The 24,167-nt window shown below is 37.2% G+C and overlaps 1 protein-coding gene across 3 annotated transcripts in view; it reads right to left on the minus strand.

The window, feature by feature from the left end:
- AKT3 (AKT serine/threonine kinase 3) overlaps window positions 1–24,167 on the minus strand; it is a 160,682-nt gene that overhangs the window by 51,978 nt on the left and 84,537 nt on the right. For all 3 annotated transcript variants that reach the window (XM_033009250.2, XM_042795879.1, XM_042795881.1), the window contains 4 exons: window positions 23,087–23,212; window positions 10,321–10,432; window positions 8,685–8,829; window positions 2,466–2,597 (listed from right to left, as the gene is read on the minus strand). In XM_033009250.2, the coding sequence (XP_032865141.1) occupies window positions 2,466–2,597; window positions 8,685–8,829; window positions 10,321–10,432; window positions 23,087–23,212 (515 nt within the window). The remainder of the gene's footprint in view (window positions 1–2,465; window positions 2,598–8,684; window positions 8,830–10,320; window positions 10,433–23,086; window positions 23,213–24,167) is intronic.

Genomic DNA, 24,167 nt, shown 5'->3' on the forward strand with positions numbered 1-24,167 from the left:
ACCAACCTCGGTGGTTCACCAGATATGGGGCATAGAAAACTGACAATTGCCAGTTTTTCTGGCATTGCCTCAGAAGCTTGTAATACCGGTAGTAATTTCCTGGTAAGTATAATAGTAATCTGTTATGAAAATTTAGGATCAAAAGATTTAGTTTGAACTGGGAAGATGCTATACAACCTTGTAGATACAGCTGTCAACGCACCACTTTTTGCTTCATATTATGGTAACTGTTATAGGCACAGCCTTCTATAGTGTATATTATATCACATTATAGGCTGAGTTGGGATTGCAGATAAATCTAGTGACAGTACCCTTAGCACTGATCTCCAGAGGTAAATGCTATTGATAAATCCCCATACTGTACTTACACACTGACTGGGCTAGTCAGCTAAGTTCAGGCTCAAGTCTGCTTTTGGTTTTAGTTTGGAGAGGAGTGGAAAAACTGGTATTTGGTGACTATAGAGAAAAAAAACATGATCACTTCACATGTGAAGACCTAAGCATAGTTTAGTTTTTATTCTTTCAATACAAAGTTTCTTATCAATATACAACCATACTAAAACAAAAATTCCAGTTCTGTGGGAGTCAAATCTAAAAGTCTGAGGTGCTCCCTTTTTCAGCACAGCATGAAAGGCATCTTTCCTCACACACTTAATCTTCTTGCTAGTGTAAAAATAGGCAGAAAAACAGATCCTCGTCTGCTTCAGGGACTGCCAGGTTCTGCCCAATCTACCACTGAGCTAGATTTCTGTTTTCAGGTAAATAGATCAATGAACAGTTGCACCCCTGATCTCTTCAAAGTTTCTCTAGCTTTACATATGCTTCTATGAACATGAATTTTTGCTTAGAGACAAAGTTATCCAAGAACCAGTTTTAACCCTTCTAAGAATTCAGTGATATTGTAGCAGCCAGAAAAGTAAAAGGAAAAACTCTAAAATTCAAAAATGTGTTTTCTATTTTTTTCCTACAAAGAAACAAGCTGAAATGCTCTGAAGGCTGGAAAGGTATAAGTGAGCAGCAGCACAACAGAAGCTCATAGCAGCCAGATGTAAGACTCTCCTGAGGACCCCCTGGGTGCCACAGGTGAGCAGAGCACTTGGGAAGGATGTCAGGCTGGAGAATGGGCCACAGCGTACAGCAACCAGATAGACTCTGAGAGCCACAGGGCAACCCACAAAGATTGCTGACATATACAAAATCCTACAAAGAGGGCCACTGAGATGCTCCTTCCCATGCATAAACAGGAGAATGCAGCAGCAAAACTCTCTTTTCTTTCTGTATCTCCTGATTATGAAGAAGAAAAGGGCACTCTGTTGCTGTTAGTCCAAATAATATACGTGCCAACTAGCCTGCCAGTGTACGCAAAGCAGCTGCTAAGGGCACGCAGAACTCACAGGTGAGACTCTGCTGAAGACATAGGTTTAAGTGTCTCCCCCTACACCACAGCTGGTTTTAATTAAATTCAAGGAAATGTAATTGTCTTTGAGGTTTCTACTCCTCTATCAAATGTAAACGAAACTGATCAACACATTCAAAAGTTATTAGAAAGTGAGTGACAGATAGACAAATAAACATAGCTATAGACTGCAAAACTCTGTAAGCCCTGTTTTCATATGCCAATAGGAAAATCAGAAAAATCTGAATGGTATTTTAGAATAAAATATATGTAAACCACAGTAGTTCCCATCCACGTTCAGTTTTTATGAATACTGGTATTGTTAGCCTCAAGCATTCAAAAATCTCAGTCAAATCAACATCCCTCAAAAACCTCCTTACTTAATAACTAGAGTTATTTTTAATTATGTCTCATGGTGATAAGAGCATGTAGGTTTCTTGCTCTCAGCTTGTTCTGTTTAAGTAGGATTCAAAACTTCAGAACTTTTAGAAACAAAGCTCAGGGTAGATGATCTTCAAGTTTAAAATTATCAAAATTATTGAACAAGCATAGGAGCTAGTAACACTAAACTAATCAAGTTTAAGTGATTGGACAAAGCCAGTTTAAACCACTTCTTCAAACATGCTTCGGATTTTTCTTGTTCCTCAAAAACTGAAAAAAAATGAAATTGTTAGTCCCATGTACAGCAATCTTAGCTAACATAGTGGGAACAGAGCATCAGCCCATTAATTTAATTGCATTTATCTGAATAAATCTGAAGTTGACTTACAAAAATATTTCAAATACACAATATACCCTACAAAGCACTTTCTCTTCTTTTAAACTTGGATTGCATTATCTTCCTGCCCAATGAACTCTCTCAATGCTTTAGCACACTAGAATATAAGACACTGGAAAAAGGCATGCAAAGTGAGTACACATACTTTTTTTGTATCCTTGTTTTCTGAAGATACACACATATTCCTATCAAACTCAGCTACCATCAAAAATCAAATACACCTTACATATTAGATATTGATTATTCCATTCCAAAAAAATGGTCCAATATTAAAACTATAACCTTCCTTACCTTTGCAATAATGACTTCTTTTTTCAAAATCTTCATAGCATAGTATTTCCCACTAGCCTTCTCTCGGACCAGGATAACTTTGCCAAACGTGCCTTTGCCCAGTAGTTTTAAATAGTCAAAATCATTCATTGTCTATAAGGAGCAAAGACCAAGGATTAGCAAGACTTAGTCTATCCAGTTCCAACATGCACACTAGTGTGTCCGCATACAGCCACGTGCTGTTTTCAGTATAATAAGTTTACAAAAATAGGTACACTTCTATGATTAAGTTCATAACAGTTAACTATATCCTTAAACCACTAGGATATATTGTTCAATAGTATTATTATAGTTCTCTGAAGTCAAGTACTACACAGTATACTACACACACACACTTATTTTTACAAAGCACACACAGAACAAAGTTTTAACCTATACCAGCTTTTCATGAATGCTCCACATCTAAGAAAGCTCATCAACTCCTGTATTACCAGGGACACAAGAACGTGGCATATCAATAGGTTTTACTTAACACCAACCACTGCACTGATGGCTCTTCTGAAACACATTGTTACGTTGTACCAGTAAGATGCTACAACAGTCTTGGCATTAGAAGTGGACTTTTAAAAACTTCAGTACAGTTTACAATTACATGGTTTTTACATTAATCAATCTGGCTCTGTAAATGAAGAGGTGGCAAGTTTTTCTCTTTCATATGACTCCATTATAGTGACCATTCAAGCATCTAGTACCACCCTAGCGTTGCAGGTTAACTGTAGTACATCCAAGAGCTGGTTCCACCAACAGACAATTTGAATCTAGCAGGTTTATCAACTCAACCGGAGTGTCACACACGGAAAGATTATGACCAGATGATCTCAGATCTCAAAGCAGTTCAGGCACTTTCATGAGGACAAAGCTTGAGTCAGTAATCATCTTAGTTCTGCAAGTTCATTTCACAGCCAGTTCAGAAGCATCAACACTATGGTCTATGCATTAGATGCAAAGATGAGGATGTAGAAAGAAACAGCACAATACTGAGAATGCAGTGACCACACAGGGTCACCTTGGATTAAGATATACATGTCTTTGGCCAACTCGAGGCCAACCGCTGGCTTCCACCGAGCATTTCCACAGCACATCTTTCAGCACAGTGTTACTGGCTTGCTTGCAGCACCACATAACCACACACAAACCATTAGGGCACCCAGGAACCTTGAAGAAAGCAGTTAAAAGCTCTGAAAAACAACACATTGTTACAGTACTATCCTGCAGTATCAATAATGTTCCTTCCCTTGTGAATAATCCACCTCAAAACATTTATAAAGAGTAATTGTACTCTGAGTCTCAGTTTTGCTACATTAAATATACTTAATCCTGTTATGCATGAGGAAAAGATTGTGCCTTATTTTTCATCTTCCTCATGTCTCTTTCCATCATTAGTTGCAGCCTCAGGTAGTTTTCCTGAATACTGGCATTCCAGATAAACTTCTACTTGTGTCTTCCACAGTGGAATTAGTACTTTCCTTATCCTTCCCAGAAACACCTCTAACAGTGCCTACATATCTCACATTCCAAGTGTAGAGCTATTGGGCATATCCCTGGTGTGCAATCACAAACAGTGTCAGCAAAATATATTCTCTCTTGTGAGAAAGGATAAAGGGCAAAATTTTCTTCTGAAATTATTCCTTTAAGCTCAAGTACACGATACTATTACTGTGGATCTGAAGCTGCTGTTGACAAACTGTGAAAATAATTTATGCAATTGCTCACTCAGAGTCAGTTTGAAATCTGCTCGCATAAGGGGTAGAATTGAAGTTCCATCAACGACATTAATGCTGTCATTCCTTAGCTTTTAAGTGTTCAACCTGAAATTTAAAGGCTGCAAAAAGTCTCCGACAGACTACTTAAAGTAACACCTGGATAGCTGAATATATCAACACTTTATTAAAGAGAAGATGCTTTCCGTAGACCAATTTTCTAGCTATATCAGCAGGAATTAAATCTTTTTCCCACATAATGGTTGACTGGTTAGCTTGTAAGCAAACTAACCTTGATGAATTCCCTTCTTTGCTCACATGTAAATATACTTAAACATTTTGCAGTGACAGATCTTGTTTTGCTGCCAAAACCACCTCACATCAGGAAGAACAAAACTGCATTTATCCCAGTGAGAAATATGGGTAACAGATATTTCAAAGGCTCATTACAGTTTTTACCTGAAGCAAACTCACTTCACACAAGTGAGTGTAAAGTTTAAGGATTTGTCTGTGGTCATAAACTTTAATGGTGAACTTTTCCAAAAACTAGCATAATGTGTTAAAACTAGTGATGCGTGATGCAGTATGTAACATGGTGATCCAAACACTATGTGGCTACTGGTACATAACCAACTAAAGGTAAGACTTCTCAAATATCACAGTCAGCACTCTGGAAAGTCACATTATCTACTTCAATAGTTCTATGATAACCATCAAGCAAAACAACTGTCTTTGTGCTAAAGCAGTGGAAATTGACAAAAACGCATGAAAAAAACCAAAATGCATTCAGAACACAATTCAGGCAGAAGAAGTAATTCAAGGCAGAATCCACTCAGAATCCACTGTACCTTCAGTCATAAGATATCATGTTTCCTGACAAAGAATGGCTAACTAATTAATACTCTTTACCAATAAATGGCTTTACCAATGGCATTTTACTAAATGGCTTTATTGGTAAAGACTACTGAGTTAGTGACCGCAACAACTTATCACTACGAACAGTCAAAAATTGATGGGATCATAAGCAGCCTCAAAGGGGTAACTTTTTCCCCTACTTTTGATCTTCTTTGAGAGGCTGGAGTTAGAAAGGGACCATCAAAGGCTGAATAAAACCAGCTCAGAGAAGCAACCCTTTGCCCGCACACAGAAGGAGGATCTTGGCACAACTGATCACAGACATGGGTTTGATGCTAGGGGCAGCAAGCCAATCAAATTGAAAGACTCATTCGCCCCAAACTTGCTTACATAATGTTCATCAAAGCAGTCATGAATCTAGCTGCAAGCTCAGTGAAAACAAGTTAAAAAATATATGTATATTTATAAGAGGAAGGTAATAGGGACTTTTTTGAGCTGTGGCTTAACAGCAGGTTATGGTGGTAGTGCTAGTTCTAAGAATAAAGTCTCCTGATGCTCTCAATCCTTAAAAGCTCAGCAGAAGGCTTAGAGATGATACGCAGTGCAGGGTAACTCAAAAAGTCTGCCAAAGAACACAAGACCTTGGGAGATAAAAACACAGATGCCATAGCTAAGGGTGTACTGAAAACTGGTGGAAAAATGGAAATACTTCCTAAACCTGAGGGATGTTGGTAAGCAAGTTTGGAGGCTCCCATAAGATTGGATTCTTTCTCCTTGATAATTTCCCCACCTTTTTCATTCCTACCAAACTCTGAGGATTGAATCCTTTTCCTCATTATATTCCTTTTTGGTTTCCTCTGAAAAATCTACTCTTTACTCATCCTGCACCCTGCAAAACAAATTTGTAAACAAAGGAAAAAGCAATGAAGCTACAGGAAACTGCACTAACCAAAGAACCATATCATGTTCAGCCACCTGTAAAGCCTATTTACTCCCCTAAGGATGATCTGTTCTAAATAATACATCTTACTACAGGTTCTGAAAATTCCTACTAAGGAACTAATTTTTAAAAATTTCTGATTTGCACAAAGATTAGAGTTTTCATCTGACTTAATCAGGAAGAAACTCTACTTATGAGGAATAGCACACCAAGAAATAAAAGCAGCTTGTTAAGAATTTCTAGGGCTCTGAATTTTAGTGATGCTATTACTGTAAAACTTAAGTGGCACACTGACACCATTAAAAAAAACTGAAAGAAAAAAAAAAAAAAAAAAAAGTGCTTTTGGTTCTTCCAGCTAATCTGGCCAGGGACGTTGCTGTCATGTCTGTTCAAATCAAGTTCCACATCCTAAAGACTGTTTTCTTTGTAAACCTTTTGCTACCTTTTTAGAGAACAGGCCCACTCCTCTCTGTCTTGTTTCTTAATCTGATTATGCTCTTCTACTCATATGTATACCATCTGGTGCATGCACAAGCAAAATTCACTGGGCTTAGATGTAAAATCAGGTGACAAAACAAGCTTGTTGGACACATTGTGCAAAAAATCCCTGAAAAGAAAAGAAATCCAATACCAAAAAAAGCAATAAAAATGCATTAAGTCATTATAACTGAAATGGTTCTGATTATATTAACAACCATAACAGCTTAAACAGAAGCTTTTCAGAAACATTTCTACAAAACAGAAACAGTTCTAAAAAAATATATATTTCCCAATTTTAATTAACACAAAGGGAGTGACACCTCCCCATCACTATCGTCACTTAAAATTTTTGATTCCAGAAACTTCTGAGAACCTTTCACTAAAGTATTCCAACAGTCAGAAATCTGCAGTGGGATTTTGAGTTTTGGGGAAAAAAAAAAAAAAAAAAATTCTCGCAGTCATCGGTATGCTCTTCACTAGCTACAAAAACTCCATTCTGCTCTCTATTACTAGGTATTGGATATCACCATTTTTTGCTTCACCTTTGTTTTGTAGAGGTTGCCTTTGGCATGTTGCCAAATCCATTAAGTATTCTGCAGCACTGCACAGTCACTGTCCCAGCATCTTATTTCAGCATTTCTTAAAGTGTAAGCAGCAAGACAGAAACAAAACTGATCCTCCTCCTCCTCCTGTTCCCACAACCCCTTCTGTTGTACGGGAAAATGCACTGCACTGTGAACAAGGAAAGTGTACATTCCACATAAACTACTTATATTACACAGCATTAATTTTGACACCTTGAAAGTGCTTGCTGTTATGCAGTGGTTTTGTACTCCACTGAGAGGATACATAGGCTTGGAACAGTGCTCGTATCTTTAATAGAGCAAACCCAAATCCCTTCCCCATAATCTCACTGCCTCTCAGAAAGACTGACACATCTCAAATGCTGCCTCTGTCTTGCTGTCACTTATCATATTTTACCCTGGAGCACAATCATTAAACATCTATGCCACAAGGCGAGAAGCTCAGTGTCAACCTGACAGTGTACGGTGAGAGTTTTGTTACAGCTGTATACATAATTAGCGGAAAAAGGATAGAAAATTGCATACACTGAAACAACAGGAAAGAACTATGTTTGCACTGCAAACTCAAGTTCTCAAAAGTTAGGACATAATAGAACTAAGATTTCCTATAACACCTTTGTTATATTCATAAGGGTACAGTTTTCAGCCAGCCATTTTTCTATGATTCTTGCTTCATATAGTACAACAAACAAAACATGCTCTGTGAGCAAAGGCACACATTCACTATTTCTTTCCATTGTTCCTCACTCAAAGGCATTCAGTTACATTAGCTGTAAGACTATTTTGCTCTGTCAGCAGACTTCCACTTAGTTTTCTCCAGGTTTCACTTCTAGCTAGGAAGAATGTAGTCAGTCCTGTAGAAACAGGTTATTATTTCTCATGCAATTTCAATGCATTTCTTGAGTCATGTTAATCCTATATAGCAAATGAGACACATCCGTTTGAATAATCCATTCTTCAAGAGCAGTCCATACTTACAGAAACACAGGACAAAATGGAAACCCAAAATAATAAGCAACTTTTTGTGTGGAATCGAATCTTTAAAACATGCTCTTAGTTGTGTGTTATAGCCAACAATTGTCATATCCCTACTTACACCAAAACCTGTGAAGGACTGCAAAGAAATAAAACATTGTTTTCTCTTACTTCATTGAAAACTGAAGCAGAGTTATTTTCCCAGATAGAAAAATACAAGGTCATTAGAAGCCAAATCCTGCTAGCCTTTCTCATGCAAATTATCTAATTCGTACTGGGTATTATTTGCATGAGAAAAGGGGCAAATCTACTTGTCTAAAGAAAATATTTTATTACCATACTTCTAAAAGAGTAAACAAACAAAAAGGAAAAGATGAAAATAATATTCAAACAATAAGCAGAATGTTAACATGTGCCTGAATGGCTGAACTGTGTTTTTCAGAAGTGCTATATCAGGTAGCATAACAAATAAATACAGTAAGAGCAGTTCAGCTTTACTGAAATAAACCAAATATGTACTCTTATGCTTGCAATACACTGTCATTTATGTAGAAATACTATTCCCTGTATATGATTTTACCTAACTAGACCATTCTACAAAAGTTATTTACATACAGCTTTGTCAGTTATTTTTTAATGTCATTACCTTTCTTTTATGATGGGTTGTTGACGCATCCATCTCTTCTTCTCCTATATTGTCTATCTGTGAAGTTGGACTACAGTTCATCCTCTCCTCTTCTTGCCTCTGAAGTCTGTCTGCTACAGCCTGGATTGCTTCTGTCCATTCTTCCCTGTCATGAATAAGCCAAGATCCCCATTAGAAACTCATAAAATGCATCCAAATAAATGGTTTATAATGTTTTTCATATGCTACATTGCTTCATTATTCAATTCTCATGTTCCACAGTAGAAGACTTGTATAAATTAATGAATTTCCTCCCAAATTCCACATTACGTTAAAGGTGGTGAAGTTGACCAGCATCAGAAAGGATCACTGCACAGTTAATTTCAAGAATTATCAGTGTCTGGTTTTGTAAATATTTTAATAGTGAAAACTTGAAAACACTTGCTCCACACATAATACAGCTCAGATCATAGAATGTCATCTCCTATCCAATACTATCTGACAATAACTTGCTATTTTAACAGAGTTTTTGGTATTCCCCCTCCCTGCAAAACATTTTCACAGAAAATAAATAAGATTTATTAAATCACACAGTGTGCTCAACTCGCTGTCTGTGTCCTCTTAAAGCTCAACTTGTTGGCTAATTTCAAATTCCCCCTGAGAAAGAGGCCCTGAAAGATAATTAAATTCCTGCAGGCCTCACAAAACCCAGCAGCCGCACGGAGGGTCAGGCCCAGGTGAGGGTTTCCGTGGAGGGACAAGCAGGGGCAGCTGAGCCCGTGGCTATTCTGCGTGCTGGCTAACCAGTACAGACACACCAGCCAGCCCATCCTCACACCACAGCCCCGCACCAAGCGTGGTACCTGCTGCTTTTTGCTCAGCCAGCAAGGGATACGGGAGGAGTCTGGTGGTATTACTGAATGCAGCAGGATGTACGAGGCTGCACACACAGAAGAAAGATAGGGTGGATAAACAGTACCAAGGTAGCATAAAAAAAAAAAATTCTAAGTGACTGTACTAATGAATGAGAAACAACAGAAAAAGCAAAGTCGTTGGTTATTTATTGATACAAACAATATGAATAAAGCCAAATCATAGTATTAGTCTCAACAGGACAGATGCCCACAGTAGGATCAGTGCATCTAACCAGAGACACAGTATAGAACATTTTAGAAAGGTACACCATCCCGTATCTCCTACATGTTTTTGGTGCGTTATAAAACATTAATTCTTAAGTTTGCTTATGTTTACTGAAACAAGAAAAACTAACAAGTAAATGTGAATTATAAAATACATACTGCTTTCTGTGTTAAAAAAAAAGAAGCGTATTAGGAGGAGTAAAAGGAAAATTTAAGACAGCGAGGCTGGAAAATACTTCAATGCAGGCTTCCATTTTTCAAAATTTAACACTTCAGCGACGTATCATGACATAGTTTTGGCTTATCTGAACACACTCATCCCACCTACTCACAGGCAGCACTAGTTATGAGCTCAGATAATATTTTACAGAAGTTGACTTATAAATTCTTCAAGTAACTGTTCAGATGCGCTCAATGTCACAGTTCCGAGTGCTGATCACTATGCAGTCCCAGCAGTGATTGTTCTGAGGCTTCTGTGTAAAGCACACAGAAAGCAAAAAAAAAAATAAAACCCTCACCGTTCCTCCGGAGTGTCTACATGGAACGTCCTCTCTATGACAGTGGTCCACTGAAGACATCTGATAATGAATGTGTTTGGCTTTGGTCGCTCTGTTTTCATTAGTTGACATTCTAGAGAAATACATGACATTGCCACTTTTATACACTGCCAGTTAACAGGTAAAGAGCGAATAAAATTACTTAGACAAAACATATGTAGCTTACGTATACCTTTCCAGCATGTATCCAGCACATATACGGAAATACAGAATGGCAATATAACCATGGGCTTGAACAAAAGGTAGCAGGTAATAATCACAAAGTGAAGAAAGCAGTCAGAGGAACTGATGGAACTTGTATTGTTGCCCATACAAAGAGTGCAATCTCCATTTGCAAAATAGGTCTGTGTTATGAGGGTAAGAAGAGTATTTGATCCCGGATTGCTCTAGTATGCCAAGGTAACAGCAGTAGCCACAGGCAGATTTTTCCATCTGTACCTGGCAGGAGGAATATGACATTTTCCCTTCAGTGGTAACCATGCCACAATTACCCACGCTACTGTCACTTCAGGATTAGATTTATTGTTAAATATACTATCTGAGAAAATTCAGATGTTGGAATTAGACTTATTATTAAATATAGAACAACCTCACACATACCCATAGTGGGGCTGACCCAGGAAATCATCTAGTTCTCTTTGTGCCTCTGGGCAGAATCAGGTCTACCTATGCTTTTCCTCACAAGTATTTAAACTCTTTCTACAATCCCTGAAAATTTTGAAATAGTCATTTCAAAACCTCTGTAAGCAAACTATTCCATCCAACTATAAGGAAAATAATTATTTTTCTAGTTGGAAGATTGTCCCTAGCATTTAATGCAACTGTTCCTATAATTTAAGTGTATTGTTTCTTGCCCTATTGCCTAATTTCTCTTCAGCAGCTACCCCTTTTAGACATTTGAACAGTGTTTTATCTCTCTTCAGTTTTCTTTGGCCTAAAACAGTTCAGCCAATCTGTCCTCACAGGTTGTGCTTTCAGATCTAAAATCTTCCTGGTTACACAATTTTAGACATACAGTAGACTGCCTATTACTCCTTTGTCACAAAACCACAGCACTAGTAACTCAGGCAGTGGTTCAATGAGACTGTGTATTACATTTTACGATGTAGCATACTGCACTAAACATTACATCTGCAAAACACGGACCTACTAGAACTCTTTATTCATGTAAATATATTTAAACATTTTTGTGAAGTTATGGTTACTTTGTCAAAAGTGTAATTTGTTTTCCTGCAGCTACCATGAAACAGACACAAACATCACATCTCATGTTCTGGAATGTTAGCACTTGTTCTAAGCTCACCCAGATCAAATGTGTGATCTAAAATGATTCATCATGTCAATAAATCAATCAATAATAAATACGGCAACAGACTTCCTGTTCACTTACAATATGCTGTAACTTCCTTTTGGTAAAGCTACTACCTACCAGTTGACCCACACCTTCTACTGATGTAGTTGACTGTTCTTTAGCATAAAACCTTGCACTTATTCTTGGCAATTTACATTTTATTTATTCCAGTTAATGGCAACACTTTATAAAAGTCATGGGACATAATATGTACCGCTTTACAAGGCATGATATTCTTTCACAGAAATAAATTATACTGGCTTAACATATTTTTTCTTCACAAATTCAGGGTCCTGAAACCTCAACTATCATCCACAATTTTGCAGGAATGCGTTTTAAATATTCTCCAAGGAACTGCATCAGACCCATCAAATTTCTAAACACCCAACACACGTAAGTACCCTCTACTCTGCTTTTGCTTTCTCCCTTATGCCTTTGTTGCAGGTGTTAATTGTACAAGATGCATACTCATACTTGACCTTCTGAAATGCAGCTTCATACTGAAAATACATGAAATCAATTCTCTTTATTATTACTAGCTCATAATGAGCTTAAAGCCTTAGTTCAAGACATTGAATTGTATGCCTGAACACCTAAACAATTTAGAACAGAATTATCTAAGAAATGGCCTCTGTCTCCATGATATAAACCCACAGCAAGTATCAGCAGACTTACTTGTACTGAACCATCCTTAATACAGGCAGGAAAACTGATATCACAGGGGTCTTCGTGAAGACGTCTTGATTTAAGAACTTTCATTCAATACTGAACTTTTTTTATTTGAAAAAGCAGAGTGGAAGTGGATATGTCTGTTGATAGGATTTTTTTCTGCAGTTTCACAGAACACCTCAGAAGCTTGACAGATACGTGTATACGAAATGAAAGAGGAATAAAGTAACTATTGCACTATGCAGGTGTGTTTTCTTTGATGCACAAACCCATATATTCACCATACATCTATAAAACATTATGTAAGTTAGACTGCTCACTAGTCAAGGAGATGACATTACATTTAACAAACCTGCATACACTGTGGAGTCTCCAAAGAGAAACAGTACCAACCTGACTGCTTTTATAAACTCAGCTAGGTCAGATGAGATGAGAACCATCCTCAACATTTAGAGGAAAGAGCTACAGTGGGATGGACACAGAAAGAGGGAATTTAACACAAAAGCTGGAGGAGCAACGGGGAGGACAGAAGCAGATGATGGGAACTTGGGGAGGGAGCATGATGAAGTAGAGCTGCTTAGGGTACTTAACCAGGCTTGTAGCTAGGTGGAAGTATTACCCATGAGATCAAAGAAACCCTCACCTTCAGGTATATGGTTGAAATCCATGTTATGATCACGATGACAGTGAGGCTACAGCTAACAGGCTATTTGTTTTCTTACCTTCCTCAGATGTAGCTCTAAGGAATGTGTTGGGCTACCTTCATAACAGAAGAGACTAGAAGCATTGTCTGCTCTAAGATTATCTCATCTTATTCCTGACAAAACCATCCTCTCATCTTTAATCCTATCACACTTCAATCATGTAGGCTGAAATTTTCTTTGCTGGGTGTCTGCCTAAAGCTGCACACTGCTGGAAAATACTACTTTTTGGAGATGAGACTTAAAACTTGGCAAACCAAGACCTTTGATATCCTTTTAGTATTCCTGTGAAAATGTAAGGCATCTGGCCACACTACATGTGGGAGAGATAAGAGTGCAGTGGGAGGAGGGTAAAAAACTACAATAACAATTACTAAAGCATAAAATCATTGAAAATCTATGCACTGAGTGTAATCCAGAGGCTACAGCTATCTCTTGCCACTACACCTGCTAAATGGAAAGCTCTTGCTCTTATATTCATAATGCCTCATCTCATTCCTCAGACAATATGAAAAAGAAACTAACCTTGTCGAGACAAAATCCAACACAGAAAGATGGCATACAGCGAGTTATTTACAGAAGAGATGTCAGGAAGAAAAGACTAGGGAATAAAGGGAGAAGAATGGAAATGGGACAGGAAAAAGACTGGAACCTGTGTGACAATGAAAAACTTGCGGGAGAGCTAGAGTATAGCTAAACTAGAGTAGCTAGTTCAGGAGAAGGAAGGTAAATGAAGCTGCCAGGGACAGAAAAGTGAGGTGACTGTGTTAGGACAATCTGAAAGCAAAAAGGTTCAGAGACCTGCAGAGAAATCTGTACCAATTAAAAAGCACATCCTCTCCAGTGCCTGTAATGGAACCGAAGATATTTAATTTCTCCATTCATTTTCTAATTGCAAATACATACAAAAGTGCAGATAGTCACATGGCATTACTCAAGCATGCAAAAACTGGAACTAACAAAATTAAGCTTGCCTATGTCCAAATGCTATCTATCATATGGTCTTTACCTATATATATAGTATACTATATCTAGAATAATAAATGTATTATATATACTAGTATGTACATTACGTAAATCTGTATCTAATATATAGAGGTATTATTGGTACTACCTATATTAATTTTTTCAGACAGTCCTCAAAGTCAATGTACATTATTAACAAGAACAAAACATATGGATTCATATAATAAGCTTTGTAACGACCAAAGACTATTTAGTCTCCGAGTTTTCATTACAGATGATTAACTAAATCAATTAAAGGTAATAAAAAATACCTTAGCAATTGAAAATGGCAGTGAAAACATTAAAGAAAAAAAAAAAAGCCATTTCACTATCACTGAAAGATGTTATTGAAAAATAAAATCTAGCAAAATTTCATGTGCTTTTTTAATATTCTGTTAAAAGTGGCTTAAGATTTAATTTCCTTGTGGAAGGTTAAATGTTTGTATCTTTCTCTTCTGAATTAAAGAGTTTTGGAAAGAAGTAGAGGATCAATATATTTCTGAAAGTGCTGTGCTACCCAACTTTCTCAAGTAGATAAAAAGTAACTGAAGTCTGCTGATATTTAGAACACCCACACCCTTCATGTGCTGCTGTATACAAAAGTATGGAATAAACAATATTCCTGTCATGATTGCAACACGAACAAAAACTTGGTTGTGAATGTCTTTCACCTACAGCTAGGAACAAAAAAAATTCTATTAAGATGAATAAGTGCTGTAATACACAGTTACTGTTAATTACCAAAATATTTTTCTACTAATTACTGGAAAAAACGTAGTAGTTTTAGACAGAGAGAATAGTTTGGAAACTACAAAAGCACAGAAGAACGAGTGAAACAGGCTACTGAGAGCTGGCTCCAAACGCTCGAGTGATAGTTGGGTCATTACCAAGAGTAGAGAACACTCTACCATAATGTCTTCAAGTTTGCTACTATACATAAACATATGTAATTAAAGGGCTGAATCTCAACTCAAAACAGTTGGAAGTCTAAATTATCATTCAAAAAGATGAGTAAGCCAGTAAACAGACAGACTCAACTTTGTGTTCTTGTATGCTAGCCATCTACAACTTGGAATTACACATTTTAATCCTAAAGCTTTCTGTCTTGCTGGGATTAAACATCAGTCATGAGAATTTTCCCCTTTAATATTAGAGGGGATGAAAAACCTTGGGGGAGAACACTTGTTCGAAGCAGCAAAATACAAAATCAGTAACAGAAAGTGACAATTCTGTTCCAACAAGTCCGCAGCATTCGTTTGGTCATTTTTGGATCTATACAGAAAATGGAAAAAATGAAATAGAACCAGTATAAAGAAATGCAATGGATGCTTCTCAAGTATCGAACTTCTCTTTTTTTTTTAAAAAAAAAAAAAAAGTCAGGTACATATCAGAGGTTAAGTTTTTTCTCCATATCCACAAACAATCTGACAATTCTAAAATGTTAGACTATCTTTTTCAAATAACTGCTACTATCTAAATTAAGTAGTTATGCTAGTTAAACTCTCCTGAGCAACTCTAACTACAAACTGTATTTCAAAACGTTCTGTTTACTTTACACCATTCTGAACCACAGATGACAAAGTTTGCTTGAAGCTGTAATTACTCTGCAAAGCTGGGAAGCCAATTAGAGGGCCTGAAACCTGCCAGTTCCAAAAAAAAAAAAAAAAAAGCACAGATCATCTGTTCAGATTTTATTAAAAAGTTTAAAGTTTGAATTCTATAACTTTAACCATATAATCACCAGTGTTCTTTTCTTAAATACACTAATTTAGCATAAAAATTAAAAAGAACGTTAATACCATTTTATTATTTCATATATGGAAGCTTTCAAATTCAGCAGAATTTGTTGATATGGCTAGACAAGAATACTAAACATGCAAGCAGCCATAAAAAATTGCACTAAAAAATGAACAGAAGGTTGCATATTTGAGGAATTATTTCTAATACAGACTGAGTTTTAGCACAAAAGATAACTTCCTGTGATTATCATATGACATAAAAGAAATAGTATCAAACCGCTTGCATTGTTTAGAATATATGCACTTCTAAATATAGAGAGAGTGCTATCTATATACAGATATCTATGTTTCTCTATTTATCTATCTATTTCCATTACAATTTAACCTTGATTTCCTACTCTTCTCTTGGTCTTTCCTTCACAAGATAAACACTTTTGTCCCAACCTTTTCCTATTCAGTTGCTATTCCCATTTTTATTTTCTCATGTCAAAATTTAATGAACACACTGCTTACAAATACTTTTTTCTATTACTGCTACTCTGCACTCCAAATCCACGCTTTTCTCTGATGACCTTTTTCATTAGACAAGTAGTGGACAAGTAGCAAAACTACCACACAATTTTTATAACATTGAGCTTTTGCTCATATACATACAAAAAGCCATGGCTTTTCCATACATGTACAAACATATGTGTATACACACATCCCCACACATATCCTTACATTGGTTTTCTTCCAATTCTTGTTTACTTGTTCCCTAAGGAAAACCTACTTTTCTGAGGCTTTCCAAAAGGCTCTGTCCTATCTCACTACATTTTATCTATGGGGAGTGTGACCCTAAAAATAAGTTTGGTCACATAGACGCTTATGTGAACAATTTAATATCCCTTCTTTGGTCCCAACAAATGCAGTTTTCCCCTAAAAATGCCATCCCCAAAACTGCTGAACAGATAATTTTTCTCAGTTTTCCCTTTAATCATATCACTCTTCTCTTTGCATCCCTCATTTCTTACCCAGCTCTATCACATCAAATATAGGTAGCTTTTCCCCACAGCCTGCGTCCCCACAGCCTATCCTCATTCTTGATATCACTCTTTATTCAGTATCAAAATGCCACCTATCCTTCTACTGTTTCAATTTCAGCACGAAAGCATTTCTAATTTCTCTGTCATACTGTTTCTCTTCTAAATCCTCCTTAAAACTGTCCTTCAACATGTCTTGCAGAACAGGAGGGAGGGAAGGAGGGAGAGAGAAAAGAAGGGAGAAGAGAGTAGAAATCTAACCTTGACAATGGATTAGTTGTTGATGTGCTGAGACCACTGCCTGTACTACAGGCTAATACTGTCTCATTGTTTTCTCATACTCCCCCCATCTGTTTACATCCATCTGCTGTCCCTTGTTTTATATTTGGAATTTTAGTATTTTGGAGCAGGGACTGAGTTTTTGTTCTGTATGGGTAGAAATCCCACTTCTGTGGGGCTTGGCTCATGACAAGTACTTATATGTGCTTTGATGATTCAACAACATATATGACTGCATAATAAACACAAAAAAAACCTTAATTATATTCCTTCAAGCTGAAAAAGATAATCCTCGATGCACTTCATCATGCTGGAAAGTATTTTATTTCCAATACTCCAAAAAGTACTGAAGTAGCATCCATGTCTTTCTGTCATTACAACTAGTTTGCCATTTGCCCCTTCATGCAAAGAGGGAGAATGAAAATAGGAGATTTCTGCATGTTATTGTTGGGTTTTGCCTGGGGTTTAGTCTGTTTTCACAGAAGACAGTAAAATTATACATCCTTCTCTGTCTTTCATGCAAACATACCAATTTCATTTATGCAACTGGATGTATCACACCAGCATGAAAACTCCCAGAGCTGGCTATAACCTTTGATCTGCCATGCTCATACCAGGCCCTATTTAGACATAATTGAAAAATACAGTATGCTGTACTGGTGTCTGAGAAAGCACTGTCCATTAGACTGGAAGGATGAGACCAAGGAACTAATTTTCATTCATGACCCAAGCCAAGAACTGAATCTAAACTTCTAAGTCAAATGACAGAATACCAACTATACCACCTACAAACTATTCATAAACTAATATGAAAGCCTCCCAAAGAAAATTACTGGTTTAGTTTTCCAGAAAGCTAAACATTTCCCCATCCAACACAGACAGTAATACTGGTTATACACATTAGATTTGAGTTCCAATTTCCATAGATGCATTTGCATATGCAGTATATTACATATACATTGGCTTTTTCTCCCCACAAGTATTTTCAGTGTTGAATGAACATTATTTGTTCAATTACACCATTATTATTTTGGAATTAAAGCTATACTGTAATTATAAGTATCTAGAGTTACACGTTTATCTCTGGGTTCATGTTATCCAGTATTGTGAAAATTAAAAAAAAAAAGCTGGAACTTTAAACTTAAATCTCATTGAAAAGTTAATCATGGAGTCGCACACAAGGTCGTGTCTAATGCCAAAGTATTTTGATGCATAATTTAATCTCACTTAAAACATACATATATATTTTCCTACCCATTTCCTTAGAGAGTGTCTTCAGAATTCTTTATAGCCCTAACAACATTCCCCTAAAATCTTTCAATTTTCATGTTTTGAAGATTTTTAAATCCCAAAAAGAATAAAATCTTGTTTCTGGCCCACTGAAAGATTAAGATTTGGAAAATGTAGCACAGTTTCTCCATTTAGAATAGCCAAGGTTCACTGATAATCATTTTTGCAGAGAAAGAAAGAGGGGGAAAAAAAATAATAAAAAAAAAAGGTTATAAAAGATTACCTTCACACAGTAACTAAAATTCATCTTTTTCTTTTCAAAGACAAGAAAAAGGGTAGCTGTACTACAGAGTGCTTAGAAAGCACTATCTTTCAAAATAGGAAAGAAATTCCAGGTGACATCATTTTTGGCTAAAGCTCAAAGGCTACTGTGAAGGGATACAGCTCTTCCCAATTATTCCCCACGTAAGGATCAAAGTGAAGGCAAAGGGCCAATTCTTAGAGATACCTCATCCCAAATGTGCTATGTGACTACCTACATACTCATTGCATATGTGAGAAGTACTTTTTTATCAGTAAAGCCACAAATGCTCCTTAAGGAGAACTGAATTTGAATTCTTCCCCACTCTGCTTTCCCCAATAAAGATGATGACCAAAGACCAAAGTGGTTTAACACAAAGCAGCGTTGATTCTATTTACACAACACTGGACCAGCTAAAAGCAGTGTTGTGAGGCCACGTTGGGGGGGAGGAAGGAGAGCAGTGGACACTGAGGGCATACATCCTGTCACCCAGCATACTAGTTTTGTTCCAAAGAAGCATAACGGAGTTTTAAAAGCCAGGACATTTTTTCAGGCCTCTCCTTGTACAGAAAAGTTATACCGATCGAATCCAAACTATTTTTAAACAGGTTCTGACTGCATAAATGCCTATGCAAAATCAATTTGCATTAACATATTTTATTTTGCAGTTGAAGTGGGCTAGGAATGCACACCCACTCAGTTACCGTGACTCAGTCAATCAAGAGTATCTCTTTAAGCTACAACGGCTCAATTACTTGCAACTCCTTGTCGCTACCTGAAAAGAGCTGAACTGGTTTTGAACCAGCCAGTTCAAGTAAGCTCACACTTCTGAATTTACCTCTGAAAACCTGTATTGACCAGTTTTAAGTTTTCACAACGAATTTCCCACCAATGCAATTACATCGCCTTCATTTAAGTATATGCTTAGCTACCACAGCACAACTTTCTGTGAGTCTGTGTCAGGGCATGAGCATTAAGGAACTAAAAGCATACTTCAAATACATAGCTCTCTCAACTCCCATGTTAAAAAAAGAAGGCTGTCTGGTGTAAAACGAGCTGGCTCCACAGGGGAGAAACCAGAGTGAATCCTACACACTACCCCGTGTCACCAGATCTGGCTGATTTGTTCCCGCAGCCCCGCGGATGCAGCGCGGGGCGCTCACCGCCGCCGGCCGCGCGTGCCTGAAGGTGGGAGCGCAGCAGCCACGGGGAGGCAAAGGGAAGGCCCCGTCCAGGACTCTGAGGGGCCAGCCCTCTATCCTTCCCCAGGGATCACCTCCACCCAGACCGGCTCTGTCACACCCCTCAGTCAACACTGTTCCGCCTTCAGGGACATACTGTTCGAAGGAAGAGAGATCACTCACTTCCATTTCGGGCCCATGCGGTTCCCCTGCGTTTTTGGTGGCTGGCCACAGCCTGAAATGTGTGTGTGTGTGCTGCCTCAGGCTCCCCCTCTCTACATAAAGTGTATACCTGTTTACACACACACTTCCCAGTGCCTTCCCCACGTATTTCCTCCCAGATCACCCCAAGGAAAAGGAATGGCCTCTGAATACTCCATCCTATGACAAAACACCACCTAATGAGAAAGGTTTTATTAACAAAGATATATTTAGCACTGGCAGCACAGAGATCAGTATGTAAAGTAACTTCATTCTCTTTGGCCTTCCTATCATTCCCAGTGAAGTACGCAGACGACACAAGACTGGGGCAAGAGTAATGCTCAGGTGTGGGACTTTTAAGCTATCTTGGAAGAAATCAGGGAGCTAATGCTACAGAATAGGATACTGCGTGTGGAAAAGAGCCTTTTGAAAAAGTAAAGCTGGTGTTTTTGAAAAAGTAAAGCTATTCTAAATGGAGTGGAAGGCAGCAGACACTGGTGGAAAAATATCCATATGATAGAAGTAACTAGTTTGATAGACCTGGATGTAAAAGTTTTAAACTACAGAACAAGTATCATATAAAGCAGAGCTGTGCAAACTTTCCAGTGTTCAACTCCAACGGTACTATGAAAATAATACCACAGCCTTGGCCTTTTCTGCTTAAATAACAAGCTGTAAGCAAGAGCCAAAGATGTCTATCATTTGGAGAGCAAAAAGTAGACTGAGACCACACTCTCACTTTACAGATAGCTACAAAGATTACATGAAGATAGGACTGTAAAGACATATCTTTAAGTCCCTGCCAACCTAATCAAGATGGTATTAACAGTGATCTCACACTCCATCTGCCTGGCTAGTAATTTATGAAAAACGTACTTCACTATTACAGGAAAAATATGTTGCACTGCTTGTGGCCACAAACCTACTGCAGCAGCTCAGGAACTCTTGGATCAGGGGCCATGAGACCAGTTCTTGACATTTACCAGGTACTGCCCATGAGATATGATTCATTCATATAGCAATTTTGTTTGTTTGTTTGCTCTCCTGATGATCTCATCTTCACACAGATAAAATAGCTGACAAAAAACTTAGTCCCTTGCAATTTAGAATGTAATACCATATTGTTTTGCTTTTCTCCTGTGTACTCTACATAGGTACTTCACTTAATGTCATGGGATTCTTTTTATGAGTGAAAAATCTCCCTATTCTTGTACTGATCAGCAATAATTTCTGATTAAATTACTCCTTTTCCTGCCAGAAAACAAAAAAACCCCTCATATTAGCTACTGAAAATTTATTTCTTCAATTGGTATTGCATGCCTTTTCCTTTAGCTTACATTGCCTAGGAATCAGACCTATGGGGCTTATTAGTTGCAGAAAGGATTTGGGGTTTGGGTTTTGGGAGGATGGGGGTTGGGGAGTGGGGGGGGGAGGGTGTGGGTAGTAGTGGTGATGGTGTCATTTTGGAAAACAGTATGGAATCTTCCCATTTCCATCGAGGCAAAGTTTGGAGGCATCATTCTAAGATCAGAATTACATGAGATGATCTCTGGGTATCAAAACAAAAAAAAATAAATACCCACCAGTTTCAACACACTGGAATTAATTGCTAATTATGCATTTCTTCACTTAGCAAAACTACCGTTTGGATCATCCTAGTTGCTGCAGCAACTAAAAAAACAGGATATGCAATGAAGAACATGGATAACCAAGGCAAAAAACCCTACTGTAGTTCTACAAATGTTTTTTCAGCTGCACATTGAGGAAAAAGTATCTAGGAAACTACTAACTGCTATAAATGAGTAAGTTAAAATATTCAGAGCAATAACTAAGGAATAATGGCCTACGATCTAGTAAATTCCTACTCATCTGAACAACTTACAGACATCACTGCTTTTTACTCTGAATAACAACAAGGTGAAATGAGCCTTTAATATTATTAGAAGGCTTGCACACTCAATGTCATTTGCAAGACTTCTGCCGCAATCCAAGTGTGTCAAGTTTTCCTCCTCTAGTTGTGGGTCAAGACATGGGCTTGAAGCACAAGATCTCTTTCTTACCAAATAAATACCCAAATTACTTTGTATATAAAGGCCGAGTCAATCTCAGGAACAATTTTATCAAGAAAATTGGTAAATTTAGCCTTAGTAGCATTTGTTCCATCTTCAGCAGTGCAGATGAAGGGAACTCCTTCCCTAAGAACATGTGCTCTTGTGGCTCCAAAATCCCTCCATAAAACTAAATACCGCCATTTATTGTATTGCAGCATGCTAATATTAATCTGAAATAACTTGGGTAAATTTTCTAGTGTTCCTTTTGAAGTGTCTAGCTATGATACCCACAACTCATACTCAGGGAGAATTTTTTGCCCCCTGTTTTGCTCCTCAAATACTTTCATTTCTGTTCAGAAACCCCTTTTACCAACCTCACTTTGCCAGATCAAATAAACCACAGATTTGTCTTTTAGAAACATTCTTGGAAAACAAGAAATCAAAATGCCTTCACTTTATCCACCAGATACACACTTTGTAGCTTTGCTAATATATGCAAATTGTCTGATTGCTTGAAATTACTGATTAACCAGGCTGGAGAGCTGATTACCTGATTATCCAAAGAAAAATAATTTAGCATGATTTTGTGTCATTTGGCAGTCTAGATAATTTTCTAATTAATTTGAGTTTTCAAGTAAATTCAGAGATACTACTGAAAAAGAGAGAAGAGGTCAATGATCTGAATAAAGGTAAGCTTTCCAGGAATTTTCTTCCCACAACAATCATTTGTCAAATGTTATTGTTAGTTACAGACACTTCAGACACACATACACACACACAAATCAGAGCTTAAGACTTCCAAAAATATTCAAAAAACAACTCATGGTAAAATCTTCAATGCTTTTGTAGAGCTGGACATAAAATTAGTGGTGCACGAGTCTGACACATGGCACCAAACTTGCAGTGTTACCAATAAATTCTGAACTACACATGAAGCAATATGTAGCAGATATTTTGTCAATATGCTGAGAGAATAATAAATACTGGAAATACATACTTGCCACTGAAAAGTTGTTGAGTGGATATGGCAGATCCACATCCTGGGGCTTCTCCTTATAGCCTATGAAAGAGCCATCTGTCTTTAGCAGGAAATATCTTGGCCGCCAGTTTTTTATATATTCTCCTAAAGGAGAAAAAAAAAAATGTTCATTAGTACTGTAGAAAAAACCCTTTGATATTAAAAAACATAACATATTATCAGTGTCTAACACTAATTATACCAAAATCTTTTCAGACATTTTCAATTTACAGAGGAAACCTTAACTTCCTCCAAAAGAAGTAAAAAATGGAATTGCAATGGTAAGCCTGGACTATACAGTGATGCCTCTAGAATAAGAAGCTACATGTACTGTACAGTAATATTCTGGAATTCTAAATTTTATCACACTGTACTGTTCAAAATCCTACATCTTTACACCTATAAACAGTTTGAAATTTGCTGCAAGCAAAAACAGGCACTACAGCTTGACTTTTAATAACAAAATGAAATCTAAACTACTGCAAGAACATTTATCCTGCTGAGCCAAAGCAAAAACCATTAATTTTCTCAAACATACACTAAACAAGTACAAGAAAATTGGGCGTAATGGGAGAACCTACACAAAATATACTTAACAAATATATCTGAAAGCAAAAGGAATAAAAACGTAGAAGCCAATTACCTTCAAAGTGGTAAATCCACCAATAAACCCACCACCTTCACCTACTCCCTACCCCACTCTGAGCAAAAGAGTCTGCAAGCCATGAGGTATGAAGGACCAGAAACAGTCAGCAAAGACACAATAGCTTAATTAATGCCACTTATTTGCTGGTTAGGGTGAAAAATCTCTTTAATAGCATTATACTTTACAGTGCCACACCAAAATCTCAGCAACAATTTAATTTTTAAAGTGCAATTACTCAGTTACATACAGGTGAGTTTATATCTGCCCAAGTTTACCCATCTTTGATTTCTGGCAACTTTGCAGAGTAAATAACATATGTACAAGTACTTAGTAAGACTTTAAATAAGTTACTGTTTCATCCTTACACAAGTGAACATTTTAAGAAAAAATGTGTATTAACAATGCAGAATTTCC

The sequence above is a fragment of the Tyto alba genome, unplaced genomic scaffold, assembly GCF_018691265.1.
Source record: "Tyto alba isolate M040663 unplaced genomic scaffold, T.alba_DEE_v4.0 Super-Scaffold_22, whole genome shotgun sequence".
Lineage (NCBI taxonomy): Eukaryota > Metazoa > Chordata > Aves > Strigiformes > Tytonidae > Tyto > Tyto alba.